Source organism: Rutilus rutilus (genome assembly GCF_951802725.1).
Source record: "Rutilus rutilus genome assembly, chromosome: 14".
Classification (NCBI taxonomy): Eukaryota; Metazoa; Chordata; class Actinopteri; order Cypriniformes; family Leuciscidae; genus Rutilus; species Rutilus rutilus.
Window position 1 is genome coordinate 19,146,583 of NC_140219.1, and position 17,499 is coordinate 19,164,081.

Below are 17,499 nucleotides of genomic sequence, written 5' to 3' on the forward strand. Positions count from 1 at the left end.
ATACATTTGTTACAGTCTTTGTTAACATTAGCTAATAAAAATACAATAAAAAAATATAATAAAAATGAGTTCACTGTGCATTAACTAATGTTAACATTAAGTAATACAAATTTTGATTTTAATAATGCATTAGCAAATGCTAAAATGAAAATGAACTAAAATGAATAAATGCTTAAGTATTGTGCATTCTTAGTCCATCTTAACTAATGTAGTTAAACTTATATTAACGAATGAAACCTTATTGTAGTGTTACAAAAATATCTGTAAAAAGTGTTGGGTCATTCCAAACAGTGCGTTCAGATGTTCGATCATAATCATAGTAATCCCAGTAATCCCCTCTGCAGTAAAATGTTAAGAAGAACTACCATTTTAATAACATTACACAGTGATATATAGCCTACGCTTTACATTTTTCTTTAACTCTAAAATGCTAACGCAGATTACGCTACATTCAAGAACACAAGACGTGCCAAAGACAATGAATTAAGAAGCTGCACTTATTTTGCAGCTTCTCTTGTATCTTACAGCGCTTTTCCATTTTGGAGTTCCCCACAGCAGTGTTAAAAGCAAATAAATCTTATTTTTTTATTTCAGATTGTAGCCTACACGTCTCCGCGGGTGTAAGTTGTACACTGTGGTCAGTGTAGTTCGAATCACAAATAAATGACTATTTTGAGAGGTTAGTGAATCAAATCAGAAAGAGTCGCCTGTATAGAGAACTATGGCGCCGAAAGCGCAACGTTAGTCCGACTCCTATGATTCGACTCCTATGAACCAACTAATCACTCGTTGAATAAGACGAATTGGCTGACTAAATTTGAGCACAAGAATACCGGTATAACTCAATATCATTTCATTAGCCAAAATCACAGTGCACTGGATACAGAACAGCAGTATTTCTAATAAAAAAAAAAGACTCAAATTTATTCTAAAAAGAGACCGTAACGTTAGGCCTTCTCATCAACACTCTCTCCGGGACCGAATGGATTTTTAACGTATTATCATCGTAAACATCTGATCTAACGTTAGATATAAAACAAAACTATATTTATCTTGACAATTAATACATCAAACAGCACTAGAACAATAAATGAATTAAATTACTTACTCGTTTTTTCAGATGAATGATTCCTCTCGAAAACGTTGGTCTGCGTCTGCAGGATCTTCCTCAGGATTTAAATTAACCGCCAAAACCTTTTTTCAAGCGGCTGAGTTCCTTAATTGTAGTAGTGGCCCGCTTATGACAAAACGAACTCGGGCCGATTGTAAATACACAAAGCTATACCGAGTATGTTAACCGCCAAAACTTTTTTTCAAGCGGCTGAGTTCCTTAATTGTAGTAGTGGCCCGCTTGTGACAAAACTAACTCGGGCCGATTATAAATACACACAGCTATACCGAGTATGGACCTGACACAAGTACAACTGCTTTCAGCCGAGGCTGGCCCATACAGAAAAAGCCGTAAGTCAGCCAGATGTGTTATGCACAGTTGGCACGGATCTGGCCCATTATCTGTTCACCGGTGCCGACAGTGAGCCAACAGTGACGCATTTCAGCCGGAATCGGCCCGACTGTGCTTGCTATCTGGGTTGAAACAAATATTCATTCATTTCTCAAAATCTTTAATTAAACAATCATTTTACCTGAACACTGCTTATCTCAATAAATGTGGGACAGCTAATGTTTCAAAACTTGTAGGGTCTGAACAATTATATTTTATTACATCAATTCAACACAAACATATTAAAAACAGTCCTGATTAATCACAAGAACACAGTTAAATGTCATGCATAGGTTTTTACAGTAGTCAACATTTTGAAGTGGATCAAAACCTTTCATCAAAGGTATACATGAATTTTTAACAATACCCGTTCTTGTCTTAGGACAACTTTGATTCACTTTTTTTCATCCACTTCTAGTGTCCCAAGCGATTAACAAAAAAGTGGCCCAATTTGCCTGATATCACCCTAAATGCAAATTATTTACATTTTATAACAATGTATCTACATAATAAAGGGGTGATGACAGTGGGTTTTCGGTAAGGATGTTTTTTTATATTTTTAATGTCCACAATATACACACTCAAAAATTATAATCATTTTGCTATAATCTTTATAATCAGCACTGTAAAAAAAAAAAAAAAGTGGATGCCTTAAATTTGTAAGTACAATAAACTTGGATGTTTAAGTCATTACAACTTAAATTACATTAATCTGACTTAAAAAATTAGTTGAATCTTGAAAAAATGTGTATTTTTTGGGAAAATTGCTTAACTTATTTTGAGGCAATGTATGTAAAAAATATGTTGTCATAACCTCAACATATTTTTTTTTTTACACTAAAGGACTTCCTACCTAAAATATAACGACAGTTATATAGGCTATATTTTCATGTGTAATATTTTTTAAATTGTGTGAGAAATGTGATATTACAAATCAACTAATTGGCTTTAAATATTGTATATTGTATATCAAAGCAATATATTAACACATATATCTGGAAAATGTTTAGTTTGCATTAAGATTTACTACTTTAGAACTTTTACTTACTATTAGAGTAATGTAACTTTGTCAGCCCTAAAATATTTTTTTTTTTTTTTTTTTTTTTTTCTTTCACAAGTTTTCCACGGACTCCGTGGCTCCCTCTTGTGGTCACGGACACCAGTTTGAAAATGACCGACTCCGAGTCCGACCACTCATGCTGCGTCTTGCAGTGTGTGCGGTCTAACGCTAGATGTCGCTGTCACCGCCTGGAGCGCTTGGCTGGTTGAGCAGAGCGTCCTCGCGCGCCTCTAATGTGTCAGCGCCAAACAGCAGGAAAAAAAAAAAAACTTCGGCAAAAATGGCGGAGGGTGCAACGTCTCTCAAAGGGTTGCGGGCTCAAATGGGTACGAATTTTTTGATTTACAAGCTCTTTTGATAAGTTATCGTTGCTTAAATCAGTCCTATGACATATATGTAGTACTGTGGCTTTGTTTGGAGGTTGTTTGGACGACTGAGCTCTTAAATCCATTACTTTCATTGAGGCGGTTTTGAGAGGGGAGAGTTAGCGGGCTCAGATGGACGGATAACGGCCAGCTAACTGCTAAACTTACTCCAGCACCAGGCAACAAGTTTGTGTTTGTTCACTAGTATGTTCTTGTGGAGTTTTATGTTTAGATAGGATGCATTACGAAGTCCTAAGCGTTTTTAACGCTGTGTTCGCCGGATACGTTGGGAGGTTTGAGAAGTGATGTCTTGTTTGACAGGGATACATCATCACATCTTGGTATGGCGCTCTCATCTGCACGAACCTACCTAACCTTTGTGACAGATGTTTATTATTTTAAACTCAATGTAATTTTAGCATCGCACAAAATAGTCTCTAAACAAGGTGCTTTTAAATGTGTATAAACCCCCTGCAGTCTCCTAAGTTGATTTCTATATGCGCTTCCTATCTGACTAGCAGAAAGAGACACTGAAATTGATGTTGAAATAGTTGACGTATAAACTCCAGAATCAATTGGAGAACTGCATGTTTGATAACGTTGACTATGTTGTATTGAGTTGAGCTATATAAGTGAAACCATCAATGTTTAGTTTATTATTGCATTATACATGCAGGCAGCACCAAACTAGTGTTAACTGACCGTTGAATGTTTAGCAGTAACGTTATCTGTCGCTTTATCTTAATATGTTGAGTGTGTGAGTTTCTGTCTTGCAGATGCTGTTGCCATCTTGGTCAGTAATTGCTAAACAGGATGTCACGTATGGCTCTCATTACACTTGAATACGGACCCTTAACTAGATAGTTTACAATATGATGGTTCAGGATTAACATAAACTGTCATTTTCTCACTATCAACATCATTGCAGTTGCATTTAGCAGCAAACCCTCACATTTTATTTGCTAGTTTTACTAGTGCCTCTTACGAAAACATGTATGGGTTGCTTGTTTTGCATGCTCTTCTGCCTTGCTAATGAGGAATGATTTGCACTTTTGATGTATTGTTTGGCCTATGCCACTAATAGACTAGAAGGTTTAGCTTTCACTATAGCCTGTGGAGTTGTAAAAGTTCTTAGGGCTTGTTGTGTAAGGCACATAACAGTCCTGAAAGGCTCCTGCTTTTGTATGTCATTTTAGCTTCTTTTACTTTTGTAGAGCTTGAATTCAATTCATTAAATTGTTAGAAGCGGGTCACAGTGTGGTTAGAAACCTCAAAGCGGGTTCACATCAAGATCTGCATCCTGCCAGCGTTAACCCTGGTCTGACTGCAAGCGTAATGAAGGTGGAGTCCAGTGGTATAAAAATGCACATATCTGGTTTTTAATTATTTATTGTTTTTAAAGCTATTATTGAAGAGCACGAAAAATAACATGGGCATTTAGAGCCATGTGATCTTGAGCTGTTTTGCTATCATAATCCACCAGGGCTGGTTATAAGTCAATATTAAACGGGTAGCACCTTTGTTTATCAAGCGTACTCTTCAGTCTTGGCTGTCAGAATGAGGACTGTAATTTTCATTGTTAAATAGTCAGCGCCTCCCCTCTCTGAGTTGTTATGTTGAAGTCTGTAGCTTTTAGTGAAACCATATGGAACATGTTTGTGGAGCAGAATGGCTTATATATGTATTTTAGTCCTACAGGTGTTGTACATTGCCTTGCTGAGTTTTTTGTCTTTTCTAGTAGAGACATTTGTTTAAGTGCTGCAGCATTCAAATGTGCAACCCAGTCTCATTGGAACCCATTCTGCCTGTGGCTAAGCACTTCCGCAAAATTATGTTTAAATAAAATGTCCATTGAGTCTCCATAAATGTCGTTTCAGTTTTAACCAAAATAGATGAATGTTAAGGGTGCTCCGATTGATCGATATTGGCCGATAATAGCCTTAAATAATTTGATCGGTGATCTCTATAAAGGCCGACAGTAGCTCTTAAAGTGAAACGCAGCCTAATAATAAACCTACTGCTGTCTTTGTCCTCAACGTTAATCTAACAACAAAAGACAGAGAAAATCACTCACTGCTTTTGAATGGTTGAGCCCTGCTTTAGCAGCTATAAATATTCACTGTGCTATTAAATTAAAAGTAAAATATGATAGAGCAATAATATGAACAGTAGTTCCTACAATACATTTTAACAGGCAAAATTAGGCCTGTTGGAAATGTCAATTTGCTAAGCCATCTAATTTGATTAATATTCTATTGGTTTTTCTGCCCAATATTTTTTTTTAATAAGAAAGAAACAAATGCAATGAAAATACAGGTATCGGTATTGGCAAGTACTAAAAATAAAAGTAAAAGTATCGGGCTCGTTCTGGAGAGAGTGGTGTCGGTGCATCCCTTTTTTACCGCTTCATAAAATCCATGGAGCTGGTTATGTGATGTAAACATCAAAATGGATTTGTTTACAAATCATGCACAATGGTAAAAGCATTTTGAGGTCAAGTATTGTATGTATACGTAAGATTTAGGAGTTTTGCAAAAATGTAGGGAGAGGCACTTGTTTCCAATGAGCCCATGTTAAAGATCCATAGCTGATGATAACGTTATCATTAGCCTCCCGGAAGTAAGCATGACCTACTGCCCACACGTCGTCATCGCTCTACCTCTTGAAATAGCCCAAGCTTACGTAGCCCAGGTGTCCCCACTAATCCTGGACAAGAACTAGGCCTACATTGTGGATGGGTCAACTAATTAGTCAATAGGTCAACTAGTTCATCTAGACTTCTGCTTTTTTTTACCTTTTGATATTTTTAGCAGCAGTGCTTTTGCTTTAATTAGAGTGCTATGATTTAGCTCTGACAATTTGTTTTGAAGAACCTGCTTGTAAAAGTTGTATCTTTTAAATTCATCGCCTTTAAGCACCATTGCAACAGTCATGCATGTTCACATGGATCTCTTTAGATCTGGGGTTCTCGACTCTGCACCTTGATCTCCACTTTCCTGCTGAGTTTAGCTCTAACCTTCATTAAACTCACTCTTTTATGCCCTTCCCTCACTAACTTCCCCCTCATTCACTCAGATGTACGTCATTGCTTACGTTGCACGAGTCTCCACTTCTAGCAGAACCCTTGCATTGGTTTTTAGTGGAATGCCCTGAGCCCTTGATCACTTGTAGGTAAATTAAGTGCACGGCTGCACGCACTGCGAGTTGCTGTTGTGACGTCACAATTGAGTTGCACTGTGGTGGACCAGCCTGAAGTGTACAAATGAGTAGACTCAATCCCTCAGTCAAAATCGAGGGGGTCGAGACTCGAGGGTCTGTCCAAATACCTACTTGACGAAGTTGAACACACTTCCAAATTTCGGCGAGGGTTCCCCTGCTGGGAAGTGCTTAGGGAAGTTCGAGAGTATATGGACGTTTCTCAATATGCGTTCTTAAAGGTATAGTTAACCCAAAAGTATATTTTTTTCGTCATCACTTATTCACCTCAAGTTGTTCCAAACCTGTATGAGTTTTTAATTAAAGAATGTTGGTAATCTAACAGTTGACTGTTAACATTAACTTCCATAGTAGGAAAAAAATACTATGGAAGTCAAGGGCTACCATCAACTGTCTGGTTACCAACAATTCTTTAAAATATCATCTTTTGTGTTTAACAGAAAAATAAACTTGTTTGGAACAACATGAGAGTGAGTAAATGATGACCGAGTTTTAGTGCTGTCAATCATTTAAGAACAAATTAACTAGGCCTAATTAATCGCTCATTTTTCTTTAATAAATCACGATTAATCACACCTAACACATTTAAAGTTTTAATATATTTTTATATTGTTATAATTTCACATTGAATCTTCAAATTAATGTAGAAACAACATAAAGACAGTATATTTTATTATTTGTTTAACGGCATTTTTTACGAAAGAAGGCCAGTATCACCAATACCAATACTGCTACTGATGTCTCTATGAAATTGATTTTTTTTCTCAGTTTTAGCCATTAATTATAGGCATTCATCATAACCGTATGAAAAGCTATCAATGTTAACATTTATTAGGCTTTAAAAAATATAACAACTTTTAAATTAAGTGAACTTAAAACAATCTTCACATAAACCCATTGTAATAAACCTCACATTTACCTGTGCTCTTCAATATATCAGGGCTCAGTTTTTTTCTGTTGGCCCAGTAAGACCAGTTGAGATTTTTACTTGCCGTGAGAGACTCGAGGCCAGTGTGTCGCGCAGGTGACGCTCATTAGCACAAAAGACCATTCTCCACAAGAACACTAGTCCGGTCTTTGCACTCTTAGAATTGAGAAACAGCCTATGTCTAAGGGGTCGTTTACACGACACCATTTTCAACCCCCCCCCCAAAAAAAAAAAAAAAAAAAAAAAAAACGTTTTTATGCATTTTGGCCATTCATTTGCACAACAACAGTATTTTGGAGGCCTGGAATACAAACTTTTGAAACCAGGATTCAAAGTGCAATTTTTCTAAAACGATACCGTTATCGTCTCTGTGTAAACTGCAAAACTACGAATTTGTGAAACCAGTGACGTCATGCGTATTATGTGTTCATTCTGTATACATTCATATTTGTATAACCATAGTTTTTCTTTACAAAGTGACATTGCCAAGTGCCAACTACTGGCCTGGCATGCATAATACAGAGTTTTTGATAGTTTTCGCGGATCCATATGGACGGGGATCGGTTTGACAACATTGTCAGTACGTGAAAAACGCAAAAAAAGTGGAGTTAAATGCAGCCTACTAGGCCTGAAGACCGTGATTAGCTTGTTCAGAGGTGTGTTTGATTGTTCAATAGGTTTGGAGCTAAACTCTGCTGGAAAGTGGACCTTGAGGGCCAGAGTTAAGAACCCCCTTTATATATTAAAGCCACTTGCGCTGCTTTTTAAACATTCCGCCATGAGCTTTGTGCTTTAAAAAAAAAAACCCTGCATTTTGTTTAATTTGTTATGCTTCATTGGTCTGTTTTTCACCAGAATGCCAGAACGTATTAAATATGTCATGTCAGGTGAACCTTAAACCAACCTATAACAAACGACTTGCTTAAGATCAATTAGTTAACTAGTCTTTCAGGCAACTCACCAACTAGTGTATTTTGATATGTATTTTTGCACAATGTTGGTATGTGTTTGTTTAAATATGTGTATGTAAAATAGTGGTCGACCGATATATCGCCAAGGCCGATATATCGGTCGATATTTGGCACTTTTAAGATATCGGCATTGGCCGATAAGTTTTTCTGATTGGCCGATGTGTTGGAAGCGGGACTTTATTTTGACGGGCGGCGCTGAGAACACCAGCGCCTGAGAAGAGAACAGCAGCACCTGATCACACAGCGCTCACTCACATTCTCCGTCTTCATTAGTTTACGATCTCTGTCAGTCATATATCTAATACTTTGTTAGACAGAACTGGTAAAAAAAGAAAGTAAATGGTATGCGAAAAAGTAAAGTGTTGCTTTTATATTATTTGTTACAGAAAAGGCAAACAATCAGGCTAAAATACTTTCTCATTTACTGTCAACATTCAGCAAATGCGCATCTAGCCTACATCATTTAAACAAATCTCTGAATATCTATTAAACATTTAATTTCACAAACCTTGCAGATTTAATGGAATCCAGCTGTGATATCTTGTGAAGTGTGCATTTGTAGCCTGCATAAACGTGTGACTGCGAGTGACGGTCGGTCCGTGCGAAGTGAGTGAATGCAAACAGAAGATGCAATCGAAAAACTTTAAATCCTTCATTTTAAAATATGCTGTGCTATATCCAGTTGCCCACTGTGTCATATTCATATCGTTTTCACTGTGTGCTGTATGTAATATTAGCGTTACCTTGTCTTTATTTGAAAAAATATGATTACCAGTGCGCACAATATTACCAGATTACTGAGTGCCCTGTTACAGTGTTTACTTCCTTTTTATTCACATATTCATATATTTTTAAACAATTACTTTATTTGTGAAAAATACTGTAATAGGATTGCAGATTCAAGAAGTTGCCATCTAAAGTATAAGCATGTTTATTTAAAAGATTTATTTTCTAATTTATTTAAAATGTATAAAATATTGATTAAAGCGGGGCTCAGTAGTTTCGGGATTTCTTCGCTGTATTCTCGCTTTTTGCTCGCAGGTTTCTCTCTAGAGCTCCCCCCACAGCTTCGGAATAGATATTTGACAACACTGTTGTAAAAACTCGTTGGCTATTCTCAGACACCAGAGGCTAGCAGATCAACGACATCGCGATACCTGATATCACGCGATACTTCCTGACGCGGCGGTCGGTGGCCCGCCGCCCCAAAGTTGCAAGTGCGTATTTTCCGCTCACGGCCACCAGGGGGGTGCGAAACGACCATTATTTCAACCCGAAATAAGTAATATAACCATTCCAATGACTCCGAAGCTGTTCAGTAAGGTAAAAAAAGTTACTTAGTTCACCTTTAAAATAAATATAAAGTATATAATAAAAATATCGGCCATCGGCCACCCTGCTCTCTAAGATATCGGCATCTGCGTCGGCCATCAAAAAACCAATATCGGTCGACCACTAATGTAAAATCACAACAGTGCCCTCTGTTCAGGCCTGAATGATTGAAAAGTGCAGGCACGTTCCTCCCCAGGCATCTGCCCTGGAGCACTTCCTGTTGTCCCAATAACAAGCTGCTACTGCAGCAAAAAGGAAGAAGAGTGAGGCAAACAGCGAGCGGTAACAGGACCCCGCTGACCCACTGAGCGCTGACTCTCCCTGACTGCTGGATCTCCTTGGATGTGCATGGCAGCACATAGAGAGCATAGTGTTGCTATTTGTATAACCGTTCTTTGTGTTCTGTCAGACTGAGTGAAGGAAGGTTTGTTGAACAGCCCATCTAGTCATCTGACTGTTTAAACGGGGCAGCTGTTGTCAGAAGGGATGATGCAATGCAACCCATGTCTGTTTTTAGTTTGTTTTCGCTCAAAATATAATTTTAAAGCTCAATGATCAGCAATCACAGTTGTTTAAATATTGAGAACAAAGCCGATTTGCTTTTGATTGTGTCTGTGGCAGCGATAAGGCGATAGTGCAGGATCTGATCGTTGATGTGACAACTGTTTTGGCACTAGATAATTGAGCATCTTAATCACATCAATGCATTGTGGTTCATTCTGGTTCAGATTAAGACCAAATGCTTGTTGTTTTTTGCATGCTTAAATAACACACTTTACTTATGTATAGTTTTTGAGACTGTCTGCTCAAAAAAATCCTTTTTGGCCATGCTGTGTGTTTTCAGGATATGTACTCAGCCACCAAAGCAACTGTTTGCTGTGTGCTCAATGACACCTGTCTAATTTCCTCTGATCAAAATCAATCTTTATCAAAAATAAAGTCTTAGCAGCAGCTGTTACATCCACATATGTACGTCGTTTGTCTAATGTTTTTAAACATTAGCCTATTGTTTAGTGGCCCATAAAGAACATGCAGACTAATTGGAGATGCTCTAAGGAACAGTTTGAGGTCAGCTTGGGCTTGCCTTCATTGTCTTTACATCATGAATGTATGTGCAAGACCTAGATAATGTTCTCCATTGTGTTTGTCAATTGTTGGGGCGGTGTTCATTTGCATGCCGCGTGTCGCAAAGCCCACAGTGTGAGGTTCAGAGTATGACTCAGATGGCGTTTGCATATTCAGTGAGTCTGACGGACTATGGCCTGAGTGCTCTACAGATACATTCCTCCTCCTTATAGGTCGTCCTGAGCTTCAGATGAGACATTAAGACAGTGACAAGAGCAGAGCAGCTTGCTTAAAATGTAAGCATGTACTTTAATAAAGCATTTAGTGCAGGTGTCTCATGGTACTTTCACTTCAGCGGGAATTACCCAGCCTGCTCTTTCTGCTGTTATTTTAGATGGCACTATATGCAGTATTAAAGCTCAATCTATTTCAATCTAGGGATGTGCAAAACTGCACTTTTTCATATTGGCTTGTTGGTTGGCTGTCTGAACAACTAGCCAATTGTGTCATAATAGTAATAATTGAAAAAAACAATTTTCACTTGATTTTTATAATATTGTTAACACGTTTGTCCAAAATATTAAAGCTAAAGTAAACAGTAAAAAAAGAACTAGTCAATCTTACTAATCCATCTGCCAGAGTTCATGATATTTGTAATAACAGTCATCATTAAATATAACATCATTTTGAATGTCAGTTATCGGACAAAAGCAATATGAGTTGATCGCTACACGGGTCATTTTCTTTTATGCCTGTGCAAATGTAGCTAATTGATTCTCAGATTGTTGTGTTGTAGCAATACGGCCCAGAGATGCAGGTTTTGTCCTGCATCTGATGATTGCACCGTCTGTTCCCAACTTAGCGTGAGTGTCACTCGGCAACAGTTGCTATGCGATCCATGCAGAGGAGGATTCAAACAATCTGAGACAGGCACTTACATTTAGGGCAGTGGCGGTAAAGGAATTTATTTACAATACTAGTGTCATTTTTATTATTATTATTATTATTATTAATGTTATTTTGCTATATAAATAAGCTTGTTGGGCTATTATCATAACCCAGGGCTTGACAGAGTGAGCGTTTCACTCATATTTGTGACTAAAAATAGATAAAACTAGAGACTTGATTTTTTTTTATAACCGATACCGATTACAATTATGTGTATGTTTATGGGCTAGATAACCAATATTTATTTATTGTTTTATTTCTGTTTTTGACAATTATAACAACATCACTGAACTGAACAAATGGTTTTATTTAGCCTAACACTTTTTAAATACTGTAATTTCTGTAATATCACTCCCTACTTGCATACAAAACAAAACTCACTTTAATAAATAGTCTGAGAGAGTGCAAAATTATAATTTTTTTACGAATATAGCATGTAAAAATAATTCTTACAAATTAAAAAGCATAATACATTCTAAACTGCCTGAATAAAAAAACATTGATACTTTAGTGTAGCTTAATAATCTTAATAATCTCTTTTTATTTAGGCTATGACAACAGCATTAATATTAACAACAGACAAAATAAATGTACAAAATCTAATGTTTTCCAATGGAGAACATAAATAAATGACATAATAAATATAAATTATATCAGAACATGAATAAATATAATTATTATAATAATTCTATAATTATTCAGATACTTTTAAGTTAGTCAGAATCCGTCAGAGTCAGATCATGATCAACAACAAATCAAAACACATTCCTAATAATAAGCATAAACCGGTGAGCTTAAGCAGAATTTAGAGCTAAAGAGATGGCTCATTCTCAGCCAGTGAAATGTGTGCGCAATGGTGCCCTTACAGTCTTATCAGCAGCATCTTTATTTTCACCATACAGACATCACATGCTCCTTCACTGCCAGCTTAACAAACACCCTCTTTTTCTCTCTCTCTCTGATACTCTCTGAACTGTTACAAAGGCACACAGACTTGATCATTTATCCATATCCTCGTTATCCTATCCTCCCCTTATCTTATCATATCCTTCCTCCTCTCCTGCCTGCTGCAAGACTGCTGAAGAGCATTTAAAAGGTGTTTTGTGTTGAGCGGAGATATTAGTATTGTCTGTTACTTTGACTCAAACACTGTATACCTGAATGTACAATAACATAACATCTCAAGCCATCTGATGGAATTTAAAATCATTTTCACAGAATCAAAAATTCATTTAAATTCATTTCAATGAAACCACATTGCCATAGACTTTGGGCTGAGGGAGCCATCTTCACATACTTGTAATGAGAAGCTCTTATCAACAAAAGAGAATTTTTAAGGGCTCCCTAAGTTTGATGGCTCATGATTTGATAAAGAAGAAATTCAGACAGCTATATATTATTATTATTGTTATTATTATTGTAATTTTACAGTTGTATTGAAAAAATGAAATTATTGTAATATTTTTCGGAAATATTCTATTTTATTATTTTACGGTTAAGTATTACAATAGTAATATTCCTTATTATTATATAGCCATATTGTTATATAACCATATATAACATTTTGGGCAAATTGTGCAGCTCCACAAACAAGCACAGCAAACCTGGGTTCTTTTTTAAATGACATTTCATACCACAATCCCAATTTTTATCAAATGTTTTTGTTTTGTTTTCCCAAATCGTGCAGCCCTAGTAAATTTAAAATGCATTTTGTCTCATTGCATTTCCAGCTGCAGCTGCGCAGGCACAAGCAGAGGAACGGCGCAGCCAGGCAGGGAACAGCCCAACACCAGCAGCTCCAGCCATCACAACGAAGAGCCAGACCAAGCCAGGTAACAAACATGATCTCAGATCTCTGTCTGTCTCTGCAGGGATCCACAAGGGTTTGTTTTCTGCAGAGCCAGAATATCACTTGTCCTGATTACACTGAAAGTCTTAGTATTACTTAGTAAAATAAAGCATTTTTAATCACTTGAATTTATAGCGTGCCGTATAGCATATTATTTTTCTGTCTTCCTTGCATACACAAGTTTTGTAGCAAAAAATACATTTTGGGGAAAAAACACAATAGGTTTCCACTGAAACAATCTTTATTCATGTAAGAGCTTTTTGTTTGTTTTTTCGCTCTCTTGCTTTGTGACTTCAATGTGTTGTCACATGACTCTACACTTATTAAGGCCATTACACTACTGTAGCATGTCCTCACACACGCCCATGTCTCTGTGTCAATACTATATCAGGTGTGGTGAGCTCATAGCTGAATCTGTAACCTGAGCCTCATGTCAGACCATGCCAGTGGATTATCTGCGCATCGGATACTAGTGCAATCTGCCAAGAGCTTTTCATGGCCCAGGAAGTGTTCAGATTTCACTTGATACACTAGTTGTGTGACGTTGTGTTCTGTTATGTTTTTTCAGTCATTGATGGGGCAGCTCTGAGGATAGATGACAAACTTCGAGTGGCCAAAGAGAGGAGAGAAGAGCAGGAAAAGCAACATGGTGACAAAGCAAAATATTTCACATAACAGGTGTTGGCAACCTTAGACGTGCATGCCACCATTGGCACACATAACACAAAGACAATACGAAACACTATGTTTACAAACAGTGAGGTGGTCATTTGCATAATTTATGAATGGTGAGGTGGAAACATCCAAAGAAAAACACAGTATATGCTACATTTATTTTGCATGGTGATGCACAGTGATTAAAAATAAAAAAGGCCCTCCATGTCAACAAGATTGCCAAACCCTGCACCCATAATTAACTCTTACATTTTAACAAATTGCATTAACACACCCTGTTTGGCCCGTTCAGCGGCCCGTGAAACTCAGCTCCTGGAGCGAGAGCGCAAAACCCGGCTGCAGGTGGAGCGTCAGATGGAGGAGAGACAAAAGAAGCTTGAAGAGCAGCGCAGGAAGGAGGAACAAAGGAGAGCTGCAGTGGAGGAGAAAAGAAAACAGAAATTAGAGGAAGAAAAGGTAAACTGTCTGTTTGTTACCTATGTTTTGTGTTTTTTGAAAGAATTGAATAATTTGATTCAGTAGGGCTGGGCGATATACCGGTAGACACGATAAACTGGTAGACATTTGTCAACCAGTAGAGATTTTGGACTATCGTCTCTCGCAGTAAAAACAAATGATTTTAAACCATAGAAGCTAAATAAGTAAGGAAAGAGAACTCATTTTGGTAAATGTGCACGCTGTCTGAGAGACGCGCGCGCATGAAACTGCTGCTCATAAAGCGTGTGAGTGCTGAACTGAGAGATCTTTTGGCCGCAATATTGGTTTTGAACGGTCAAATACACACACACACACTTATGTGTCAAAATGCCCGTCTTTGTGAGTATCTTCATAAAAACAGTCATTTATGTCATAAGTAAACTTAAACTGTTAAATTATCACAATCTTTTTTTCCATATCAGTCAGTATCATTATTTCCATAAAGTTTTATGATTTAATCGTCAAAAATGGTGTGTAGTTAAATTAATTAATAAAACTTTAAAAATATAATCAATCTTTTAAAATGTAATCAAATGAAAATATAACAATTAATTTACAACAAAACATTGCATTTTTATTTTTTATCAAATAAGATGATGCACAACAGAACTGTATAAATTAAAACATGGGTGAAAAATATCGTGGTTGTATGATATTTCAAAAATAATTATATTACTATCAATAGTTAAATAATTACATATTAGTATATAATAGTAATATATTTCATAATTTCTTCTAGTTAAACCAGATTTATATTTTGACGTTTTGTTGTTAAAATCTTTCAGTTTCAGTGTGTATTTGACAGTAGTTTTTCTCAAATGAAAATGTAAAAAGCTTGTGAATTCACTCTTAGAAGCAGCTCTGGATATGAAGTTCATGTGTTCATGCCTTCATATATTGGGACTCAGATACTGAAAACACAGTGAACGCCACGCTTATTCGAGTTTGTGTAGAAGACGAAACTGTTGCACTCATTCACAAAGTGACACGCAGAACATGCAGACTTATTAGCCACATGCACTGACTGGCTGATGTCGCATTGTGTGATAGGCTGTTTGATTAATCCATGTCCTTTTTTTAATTAATAATACTCATCGCCAAAAGGTGCGACACAAATTTTTGCATTTGTGTTCTGATGTCACATGGCGATGGCGCAACCAAACCCCACAGCAATGCAACTTGTTAAATTATTGGCTGTTGTTTACTTGTAGTGCTATGAGTGACAAGGCGTATGATAGGCTATTTATGATCCAGGGTATGATCATAAATCATAATCCTTATGATTATGATCCAGTATGCTTGGGGGTTGTTCATGCATCCAAACTTGCTATGTGGTTTCATAATCACAACAGATGCATAAGAAATCATAAGAAATGAAAATAACTATAGAATTCTGAAGGATCATGTGACTCTGAAAACTTTAGTAATGATGCTGAAAATTCAGCTTTGCCATCACAGAAATAAATTTAATTTGAAAATATATTCAAATAGTTGCTGCCTTAGTGAGCATTAGAGACTTCTTTCAAAAACATGGAAAATCCAAACTTTTGAATGGTAGTATACATGAACCTCCTATTGCAATATTAAAATGTCAAAGAGGCTTTTCCTAAAGGCTGTATAATCCTATACACAGAGTGTAATATTTTAAAGCCATGCTAAATGCCAAGTCTGAACCCAAACCAGCCTAATTATACAGGACACCCTTAAGATTGGCTATGTCAGTGATTTTAATGCCCTGCTTTGTTATTTGTGGGCATGATGGCATCATTAACACTCTTAAATGGATGAAATGAAACAGGTGATTTTGTTAGTCTTGCAGTCACGCAGCAGGTGCCGTGTGCACTATTCAGTACCTGACATGCAAAAGAGCCTGGAATCATGGACTTTGTTTTAGCATTGACACCCACACCTCTGCCATGGTCTACTGCTGCACAGCTCAGAGGACGTATCATGGCTCCATTTGTCTAACAAAGTATGTGTGTCTGTGTGTGTGTGTAGGAACACTATGAGGCTGTGATGAGACGTACCCTGGAACGCAGCCAGCGAGTTGAACAGAGACAGAAGAGATGGTCCTGGGGTGGACTTTCAGACTCTGACAACAAAAATGGTACGAGTGCTTTTCCTAAATGCCAAAACATCAGGAGCACCTGATAATACATTCAACAGCCTTTGTTCACTGATTGTCCCACAGTCTGCCCAAGTGGGATCTGACTTATAAATCTATGAAAAATCAACTTTTGACAATCTTTATTGCTCTTAATTGATGTTAAAGGTAAAGTGTGGAATTTTTGCATCACTAGCTACATCAAATTTGCAAAAATAATGCCTCAAACACACATATGTCATTGGTCAAATTACACACTTCACCTTTTACAAGTCATGTTTGTTTGTTGATCTGTGATTTTGCGCAACACTACTTGGGGATGGAAATCTCATGTTGTCAGCTGCGTTTTTCCACTTCTCTCACTCTCTCCATGGAGAGAGAGTCTGTTTCCAATAGCGACCTGTCTGTCCCTGCCCCTCCCACAGGACAGAGTGACAGTGGCTCCAGCTCCTCCCAGATTGCTATAGTAATCTCCCCTGCTTCTCCAGCCTCCAAGCCACCCAGGAATCAGACGTCACAAGGTGGTTTATACTGTTTGCCTGTCCATGACGTGACTTGACATAAAAAAAACTTGCCCACTCATCCTCTTTGCTCATATGTGCACTAATCTGACTGGGGCTGTACTTGCTGTTTTTTCATTCACTCACTCAGTTTTTTATAATAAAATATTTTCTTCACTTGCCAGGGATTGTAACAATGAGTGTTCTCTCCAAAGCACCTACCTTGGTTCCAGGGATGCATGTCGCTTCAAGTTTTATCTGATTTTCCCCCTTTTTATCCAGATGTAATGACTGTTTGAATGTTTACTAACATTGTGTTATGCTTGCCTTTTAAGGTTCGCTGCAGTTAGAAATTTTCCACAATACTTACAATTTATCCCATTATTAATTATATATATATATATGTATGTGCATGTTACAGACATGTAAGGCACCATGTGACTTCAGGTTTAGCTGTTCTTAAATTAGCATACCCTAATTTTGTCTGTCCACATGTTACCCCATCCTT

The 17,499-nt window shown here is 37.1% G+C and overlaps 1 protein-coding gene across 19 annotated transcripts in view; it reads left to right on the forward strand.

The window, feature by feature from the left end:
• The first annotated feature begins 2,791 nt into the window (after positions 1 to 2,791).
• Positions 2,792 to 17,499, forward strand: part of map7d3 (MAP7 domain containing 3) — a 30,414-nt gene continuing 15,706 nt past the window's right edge. For 9 of the 19 annotated variants that reach the window (XM_084430871.1, XM_084430883.1, XM_084430882.1 and 6 more), the window contains exons 1-6: positions 2,803 to 2,887; positions 13,117 to 13,218; positions 13,804 to 13,884; positions 14,203 to 14,366; positions 16,386 to 16,494; positions 16,917 to 17,012. In XM_084430871.1, the coding sequence (XP_084286997.1) occupies positions 2,842 to 2,887; positions 13,117 to 13,218; positions 13,804 to 13,884; positions 14,203 to 14,366; positions 16,386 to 16,494; positions 16,917 to 17,012 (598 nt within the window). In that variant the 5' untranslated portion in view covers positions 2,803 to 2,841. Of the gene's footprint in view, positions 2,888 to 13,116; positions 13,219 to 13,803; positions 13,885 to 14,202; positions 14,367 to 16,385; positions 16,495 to 16,916; positions 17,013 to 17,499 lie in introns of all 19 variants that reach the window. The other 10 variants (XM_084430886.1, XM_084430875.1, XM_084430876.1 and 7 more) reach the window with 3 other exon arrangements.